Source organism: Psittacula echo, assembly GCF_963264785.1.
Source record: "Psittacula echo genome assembly, chromosome: 19".
Classification (NCBI taxonomy): Eukaryota; Metazoa; Chordata; class Aves; order Psittaciformes; family Psittacidae; genus Psittacula; species Psittacula echo.
In genome coordinates, this window is record NC_137755.1 from 5042531 (window position 1) to 5051728 (window position 9198).

General features: G+C 53.2%; 1 protein-coding gene across 1 annotated transcript; it reads left to right on the top strand.

The window, feature by feature from the left end:
• Positions 1-3574: 3574 nt before the first annotated feature.
• LOC308228574 (olfactory receptor 14A16-like) lies at positions 3575-4552 on the top strand (the record flags this gene model as incomplete). Its single annotated transcript, XM_080631950.1, has 1 exon — positions 3575-4552. One exon carries the CDS (start codon positions 3575-3577, stop codon positions 4550-4552), a length of 978 nt encoding a protein of 325 aa, XP_080488076.1.
• Between the last annotated feature and the right edge of the window lie 4646 nt (positions 4553-9198).

Consider the following 9198-nt stretch of genomic DNA (forward strand, 5'->3'; position numbering starts at 1 on the left):
AAGCTGCACCAGGGCAGGTTTAGATGGAGCTGAGGAACAATTCCTGCCCCAGAGGGTGCTCAGGCATTGGAACAGGCTGCCCAGGGCAGGGCTGCAGTCACTGTCCCTGTGAGTGTTCACACACCGAGTAGATGAGGCCCTCAGTGCCATGGGTTAGTGGTGGCCTCGGCAGTGCTGGGGTGTCCTGCGTTTAGCAGTAGCAGTCATTTTTTCTCCTTCTTAGTACCTGGTGCAGCACTGTGTTTTTGACTTTCAGCCTGGGAACAGAGCTGATAACACTGACGTTTACCCTGACCAAGGACTTTGTGAGTCTCATGCTCTGCCAGGGAGGAGGGGAAGCCGGGAGGAAGAGGGAACAGGACACCCGACCCAAACTAGCCAGAGGTATTCCATACCACAGCACGTCGTGCCCAGGATGTAACTGAGAGTTCCCCGGAAGGGCGAGTTCCCTGCTGGGTGGATGCGAGGTATCGGTCGACGGGTTGTGAGGTGTTCTATTCTCTTCCCTTGTTATTTCCTTTATCATTATTATTATTGGTGGTACCAGTAGTGATTTGTGTTATACCTTAGGTACTAAACTGTTGTTATCTCAACCCGTGGGAGTTACATTCTTTCGATTCTCCTCCCCATCCCTCCAGGACAGGGGGGGAGTAGAAGCTGTGTGGCTGACTTGCCAACAGGGCTTAAACTACGACATGGGTTAAGGATAGGACTGGAAGAGCTTAAAGGTCTTTTCCAACCTGGTTGATTCTATGACTCTAGAATCCTTTTTGCTGAGCGATTGGTGAACCAGGTATTTTCTGTCAGTGAAGGGAGATGCTCCTAAACCTGGTGAGGGTTTGAAAGGTTGTTGTAACACTGATGCCTCTGCATTTGCAAGCATCTGGAGTAGTCTGGAAACTTCATTCTGTCCTTCAGGCAATTTCACTTCCTCTGCAACCCCCGATGGGTAGGCATGCCATTTTCTGCCAGTGGGTTTGTGCAACTCCATCCTGAGGAGCAGTTCCCTTTGGGATACTGTCAAGTCAATTGAATGGATTGAATGGATGGTTTGTACTGCTTGTTCTTGATCCATGTTCTCACTTTGTTTTACTGCCAAAATTAAAGTCAAGAATCTCTTTTCCCACCAGAATATGTCGGTTTAGTGTCTTATAAAGAGGCAACTTGGACGTTAAAGTTCTTTCTGCTTCATCAGGGCCAGTTTGAATAGGTCACAGGAAGAGCCATGCTCAGCAAAACCCTGTTCTACTATGAGAGGGTGGAGGGGCGGGGTACAGGCCCCAGTGACCGGTATGGTTTTAATTCCTGCATTAGGTATTTCCTGCTTCCTCATGCTCTGGATCCAATATGCATGGTTTTCCCTTTTGTAACAGTAAGTACAGTGCTTGTCACACTGCTGTTGCTGCAGCTATTTGGGGCAACCTCCTCTGATTAAGACATCATCTATATAACAGTACATTTTCACCTTCTGAGGAAGTGAGACCTCCCGTGGGTTTGTTGTGTTCATGGGAGGGAGCTGAGTCCCCTTCCAGCCCCACGGCTACAATCCCAGGATGAGATGCCTCAAATGACTGAGCTGAATCCCTTCCTTCAGCAGGTGTAAAGTTGATCCCAGCCTGACCTGGTCTGGCTGTCCTGTCTGATGATGGGACAAGAAACAGGCTGCCTGCTGGAGTGGTTATGTCACCATCCGTGGAGATATAAAAAAGACATTCCAAGGGACAAGGTTCATATGTTGACTTGCCAGTGTTTGGTTAATGGTGGACTCGATGTTCTTAAGGGTCTTTTCCAACTAAATGATTCCATGATTCTACAAAATCTCATTGTTCAGACCAAGCTCTGTCTCTCATCAGAGAAATGACACTGCAGGCAGGCAGTGTGTCTGCCAGCTGAGGGAGGGAACAGCAGTGCTTGCTTCAGGCTGTTTCCCTTGGTGTTCCCCTGGAGCCCCAGGGAGCCCTGGAGGGAGCCCAGCGGGACAGAGGCAGAGCCACCTTGGGCTGGGCCTCTGCTGCTGAGCTGAGCCTGGCTCCTGGGATGCAGACAGATGCTGGCAAGCGGGCAGTGCTGCAGAGAGACAGCTCTGGCCAGGAGCAGGGCTGGAGAAGTGCCTGCAGGCACCCAGGGGAGACCTGCGAGCCTCAGAGAGCTTAAAGGCACTTGGCAGTGGAGGATGCTGAGAGCTCCCTGCAGGAGAAACCTTCCCAGCCCTGTGCATGGTAAGGCTCTGGGTGCAGGGCAATGCAGCTGCAGTTCCTGGAGGGATCTGCTCAAGCTGCTGCCTCGGACAGTCCATGGGATCTGTCAGGAGGACTCTCTTGGTTTCTCTGTGTAGATAAGGAGCAGGATGTGCTGCAGAGCAGGGCTTCCCTCTGCACCATGCGAGGGACAGGACAAGGCAGGTCCCTTGTGCCGGGGCTGGCTGCAGGCTGTGAATGTGGGTGTGCAGGCAGGGGTGCCCAGCGCTGTCCTTGCCAGCAGGGTCCCTGCAGCCCAGGGGCTGTGTGCAGGGGCAGGGACTCTGCTGCCTGCCAGGGTCAGCACTCAGCCTGCCCGGGAGCTCCCCACGGTGCTGGGGGAGAGAAGCTGGGAGGGAAGGAACAACCCCTGGCAGGGAAGGAAAAGTGTTCTTGTGCACTGGAGAGGGTGCTGTGTGGGTCAGGGCTGCTCAGAGCTCCACATCACTCTGAGAACACTTGCAGAGGGTCCTGCTGAAAGACACTGAGGGAGCATTTACCTTTCTGAGCTTTGATGTTTTCCACTCTTGGTGGGCAGGTTGGGCAGTGGGAGCTGGGAATTTCCTTCTCTGCTTTGGAGAAGGCACCGAGAGTCTTGTCAGGACTTGTGTGAGCTGCTCCTGAGCCCCTGCAGAGGCAGAGCTGCCCCTGGGCAGAGCCCTGCTGCCGGCAGGGGTGTGCAGGGCAGAGCTGAGCACACAGCCCATGGGATGGGCTCTGGGAGCACTGAGAGGGAGCAGAGCTGGGCCCAGAGCAGCAGCTCCTGGCAGGGACAGCTCCAGGCAGCAGAGACATGGGCAGGGAGTGGGGGGAAAGTGCAGCCCAGGCCTGGGGAGGGTGCGTTCAGGCAGCTCTCTTGGTGCCTGGCACTGGAGGTGGCTGCTGGCCATGCTCTGCTGGGCACAGTCCTTTGCTTCTCCCCATGAGTGCTCCGTGATCTGCCCTTTGAAACTGTGCTCCCCTGCTCTCAGCACAGGACAGATGCTTGTGGGGGTTCTTAAGATCAATTTGTGTGTGAAGGCATCTTACAGGCAGCGCAAGTGTAAGCGGAGGAAAAATGGGAAAGGACTGATGGACACTGCAGCTCTCCTGGCTGTGTACTAAGCTGCAAAGAGCTGAGACTTTTTGCCTGATGCAATGCTCTTCTGATTGTACCTAGGAAGAAGCCTCAGCAGTTACTGACATCACTGGTGATAACGCTGAGCCTCTCCTCTCCTACTAAATTGTGCTCAGAGTCGTGAGTGCGTAAATTGAACTTCTATATCTGACATCTCTCCTGTCCTAACCTGTCACTGCCTTTTTCTCCTCTGACAGTGTCCCATGCCCAGAGGCAGCAGATGTCCAACGGCAGCTCCATCACCCACTTCCTCCTCCTGCCATTCGCAGACAGGCGGGAGCTGCAGCTCTGGCACTTCTGGCTCTTCCTGGCCATCTCCCTGGCTGCGCTCCTGGGCAACGGCCTCATCATCACCAGCACAGCCTGCGACCAGCACCTCCACACCCCCATGTACTTCTTCCTCCTCAGCCTCTCCCTGCTGGACCTGGGATGCATCTCCACCACTGTCCCCAAATCCATGGCCAATTCCCTCTGGCACACCAGGGCCATCTCCTACACAGGTTGTGCTGCACAGCTCTTTTTCTTTGCCTTCTTCTTTTCAGCAGAGTTTTCGCTCCTCACTGTCATGTCCTATGACCGCTACGTGGCCATCTGCAAGCCCCTGCACTACGGGAGCCTCCTGGGCAGCAGAGCTTGTGTCCACATGGCAGCAGCTGCCTGGGGCAGTGGCTTTCTCACTGCTCTGCTGCACACAGCCAATACATTTTCACTCCCCCTCTGCCGAGGCAATGCTGTGGAGCAGTTCTTCTGTGAAATCCCCCAGATCCTCAAGCTCTCCTGCTCACATTCCTACCTCAGGGAAGTTGGGCTGCTTGTGATTGGAGTCTGTATAATATTTGGCTGTTTTGCTTTCATTGTGGGGTCCTATGTGCAGATCTTCAGGGCTGTGCTGAGGATCCCCTCTGAGCAGGGACGCCACAAAGCCTTTTCCATGTGCCTCCCTCACCTGGCTGTGGTTTCCCTCTTTGTCAGCACTTCAGCATTTGCCTACCTGAAGCCCCCCTCCATCTCCTCCCCATCCCTGGATCTGGTGGTGTCAGTGCTGTACTCGGTGGTGCCCCCAGCAGTGAACCCCCTCATCTACAGCCTGAGGAACCAGGAGCTGAAGGATGCTGTGAGGAAGCTGGTGACTGGATGTGCTTCAGCAGCCATTCACTGTCGCCTTGACCCTGGAAAGAGCTCCCAGTGTAGGTCATGACAGGCCAAGTCTGTCTTTGCTGCCTTACACTTAGTTTTTTTTCCACTTACTATGTTGCTGTCTTCAAAGACATGTCAGTTTTTAATGCTTGCTACTTTAGCATGTGCTTACCTTGTCTGACTCACAGAATTTTTGTCAATGGGGGCCTCTCATTTTATTTATGTAAAATAAATGATCCTGCAGCAACTTCTTCTCCGTGCTATGTCCTCACATGGCAGGAATGAAGGGGAATGAAATCAGCTTTCTGGCTGCTCCAGCTCTGGGATGGCTCCTCTGTGCCTGGAGCAGGAAGAGCTCTTGGGGAGCCCAAGGGCCAGGGTTCTTGTACTGCTGTGGGGAGATGGGATGGCATGAGGGGGCTGCAGACCTCTCAGGGTGTCCTGGGCAGGAGAGCAGGGGACACAGGTGCCTCCTTTCCCTTTTGTCCTGCACGTTCACCCCTCTGCGGGGCTGGCTCCTCACTGACCCCCAGGAGCTGCTGTGCCCTGCACAGGGGCTGAGGCTGTGTGCGACTGCCCCGAGCACCCTGCAGGGGCTCTGCTGTGGGGCCAGCCCCGACCGCACTGTGCTGGGGAGAGGGCATTGGTGCTGCAGAGAGGCAGGGGAGGTGGGAGAGCTTGGAGGGAGCTGGGCTGGGCTGGGCAGTACCTGGGAGAGGACAACATCAGTGTCTGTGACGTACTGCATGGCCATGGCGGGGGAGGGCTCACACCAGAGTGTTGTGGTGCAGAATGAGGGCTTGTGGAAGGGATCTCAGACCTGCAGGTGCAGGACAGAGGAGGCTGGTCTGTGCCCTTGGTGGCAGGAGCACACCAGGAAGCAGTCCCAGGTCCATCGCCACCACCCAGCCATTGCCCATCTCTCTCTGGCCATTGACAGTCCTGGCCGCTCACCCCAGTTTATGGGTGAGGTTTGCTGTGGGGCCATTTCCATCCTCCTGCTGGGATCAGGGCTTGGGTCAGGGCAATGGCCAGCCCTGCCTGGCCTCTCTCCTGGCCAGAGCATGGCAGACCCTAGAGCAGCGCTGTCTGTGAAGCCCCACAGGGAACATGGGCTCTCCTGGACCTTGGAGAGGCTGCCCAGCAGGGAGGCAATGGGGTGACAACACATCAAGGACTGCCGTGGGCACTGTGTCAGAGGGCTGGAAAAGCAGCTGTCAAGGGGTGACTGCAAGCAGAGGTACAGACAAGGGGTTTCTATGCATTGCCATTGCTGTGCAGGTGTGATTTTGGCAAAGGCAGAGCTCACGTGGAGCTGGTGGCTGCAAGAAAAATCAAGAGAAAGGAGAAGAGCTTCAATTGCTGTGTTAGAGACTGTCATGGTTTAGGCCCAGGCCGTAAACGAGAACCACGCAGTCTACTTCTCCACCACACACACCTTTCTTCCCCCTGCTCCTGGAGGGACAGGGAGGAGATTCGGAAGAATGCAATTCCCACTGGTAGAGATAAGAACAGTTTAGTAACTAAGGTATAACACAAACCACTACTGCTACCACCAATAATAATAATGATAAAGGAAATAACAAGGGGAGAGAATACAACACCTCACAACCCATCGACTGATACCTCGCCCCCACCCCGCAGTGCACTCGCCCTTCCGGGTAACTCTCAGTTCTACATCCCGGGCATGACATGCTGTGGTATGGAATACCTCTTTGGATAATTTGGGTCAGATTTCCTGTCTCCTGGCTTCCCCTCCTCCCTGGCAGAGCATGAGGCTCAGAAAGTCCTTGGTCAGACTAAACATTCTGACCAGCAACTAAAACATCGGTTTTATCAGCGCTGTTCCCAGACCAAAAGTCAAGAACACAGCGCTGCACCAGCTACTAAGAAGGAGAAAAAAAAACTGCTACTGCTGAACCCAGGACAGAGACCAAGGCTGAAGAAGGAAAATGCAAGGTTGCTGCTGAATGGGCAGGGGGATTTAAAAACAGAAGACGCTGATGTTGGTACTGAGGGACTCGGTGCCCTCTTTAGAGGAGCCTTTACTGAAACATTCTCCAAAGCCACTGCTCAATTGAGGGGCTCCAGGAGCAGGAGAGCCAGGAAATCCCAGAAAGACAAATGCCAGTTTCTGCCTCTGCAGGGGACACCCCTGCAATGGCACAGGCTGGGGCTGCCTGGCTGGGAGCAGCCCATGGGAAAGGTCTGGGTGGGCAGGAGCTGGACAGGAGGCAGCGTTTGCCCTGGCAGCAAGGGAGGACAGCAGCATGGCGGGCTGTATGACCAGGAGCATGGCAGGAGAACAAGGGAAGGGATGCTCTGGAATACTCCATCCAGGTTTCAGATCCCCATTTCAGGAACGCTATTGGAAAGCAGGAGTGGGTTTAGCAACGGGCCCTGAGGACAGGTGGGGACTGGAGCACGGTGCCTGTGGGGAGAGTCTGGGGGAGCTGGGCTTGTCCAGCCCGGAGAAGGGAAGGCTGATGGGGACCTGAGATCTTGGGAAAGGAAGGCTGTCAGGGCCTGGCTGCCTGTACCGGCAAGGAGGACATGGAGAATACAGAGCCAGGCTCCTCACCATGGTGCCTGGTGGGAGGACAAAAGGCAATGGGGGATAGTGACAGAGGACAGGTTGAGTCAGGACATAGGGAAACCTTATTCCCACAGGCTCAGGCAAGTGCTGCATCAGGTCACCCAGAGAGGCTGTGCCGTCCTTGGCCTTGGAGTTTTCCAAGTGGGACTGAATCAAGCCTTGAACCACTTGCTCTGACCCTGCTCCTGACGGGTTGGACTTGAGACCTCCTGGGGTCCCTTCCAACCTCTGTTCTCTTATGATCCTGCAATGATGGGCTCATGAAGGGCCACAAAGATGCTCCAAGGGCTAGAGCACATCTACGATGAAGACAGGCTGAGAGAGCTGGGGGTGTTCAAACTGGAGAAGAGAAGACTTCAGGGAGACATCTTAGCAATCTGCCTACACCTAAGCAGGGCCTACAAGAGGTCTGGAGAGGGGCTTTTTGTAAGGCTGTGCAGTGGCAGGACAAGGGGCAATGGCTTTAAGCTGAAAAAAGGGAGATTTAGCTTGGACATTCGGAGGAAGCTGTTCCCATTGAGGCTAGTGGGACACTGGCACAGGGTGCCCAGAGAAGCGGTGGTAGCCCCATCCCTGGCAGTGTTCAAGGCCAGGTTGCATGGGACTCATCTCTGAAGCACCCCAGATACCCTGAACACCCTGAACAACCCTACACACCCTGAACCCAGGACAGTATCCACCCCTTATTCCATACCATTCACATCATGCTCAGATCCCACATTTTCCATATACCCTCACTCTCATCTCAGTGCACTGTTATCTTAGTGCACGGACCAATTCCTATAAAGCTACTGAGTCCATTCGGTCCATGATGTTGGGCTCCATCTCTTGTAACATTCTTTCAGGGCAGGAGAGGCTGTGTGCAGTGTTGGATCGTTGTCTGCTGATGCTGATCGTTCCTTTACTGTAGAACTCGTCCGGTTCTATCAAAGTTCATTCTCTGTTGGGATGATGGTCGGAGGGAAGTCAGGGCCAGCCGCTGGTGCCCTGCAGACTTCTAGTTGATGGGCTATAGCAGGCAACAGCGTACAATTGAGTTCATTGTCTGTTTTCCCCTAAAATCAAATCCCCTTGAGGTATGCATCGGACTTCCCCATCTTCCCGCATTACCCACCAAGTATATCCAGGTCCCTGAGCAAAAGCAATCCCACGAGTGGGTTTGCCTTCACCTGAAGCAGGAATAACCCAGACTGTCTTCCCCAGCAAATTCTTCATGTGCACCACAGGAACTTTGTCCCCCTCTACAATATGTAAAAGTTCTGACTGGGCTGGGCCACCCCTGTTGGCAGATCCTCTGGTGTTGACCAACCAGGTGGCCTTTGGTAAGTGTGTATCCCAATGCTTGAAAGTTCCCCCACCCATTGCTCTCAATGTAGTTTTCAACAGCCCATTGTACCGTTCGATTTTCCCGGAGGCTGGTGCATGGTAGGGGATGTGATAACCCATTCAATGCCATGCTCTTTGGCCCAAGCGTCTATAAGGTTATTCCAGAAATGAGTCCCATTGTCTGATTCAATTCTTTCTGGGGTGCCTTCTTGTTCTTATCTTCGCATGTGGGGCTGGTTGCTGGAGGCTGTATTCTATCTCTCGCTGATGATATTCTATCATCGCGGGGATGAAGCTAAGCTGACTTTCGGCCTAGTTTCACTCGATGGTTACGGGGATGAAGATAAGCTGTCTTCCTCCTGACTTTTTACCTAGTTTCAACATATCTACTCAACACATCCCGGCTTCGGGGTATCTTGTTTAAACACCAGATGCCTACGGTTACAATTCTGCATAAGCAGATACAGGGCTGTTGCAGTGGGTTTTCTTTAAGCAATATTCTAAAGTTTACAAAAGTGGTCTAAATTTTTACAATATAATTCTCTCAAATTGTAAGACCAGTTTGATTGAACAGACTCCATTTATCACAAGATGAAATCCAACTTTGTTGTAAAGTTCTCTATTTGTACTCATGACTTGGATGAGCCTTGGCTGCCCAAGAGAAGCTCAGTATGGCCTTGGAGTCATTTTCCCTGTGTTATTTATTTACTGGCATAAACCCTGCCGAGGTTTATTTCAGAGGTATAAAATATTCTTTGTATGACTAAAAATCAGAAGTGTATTGA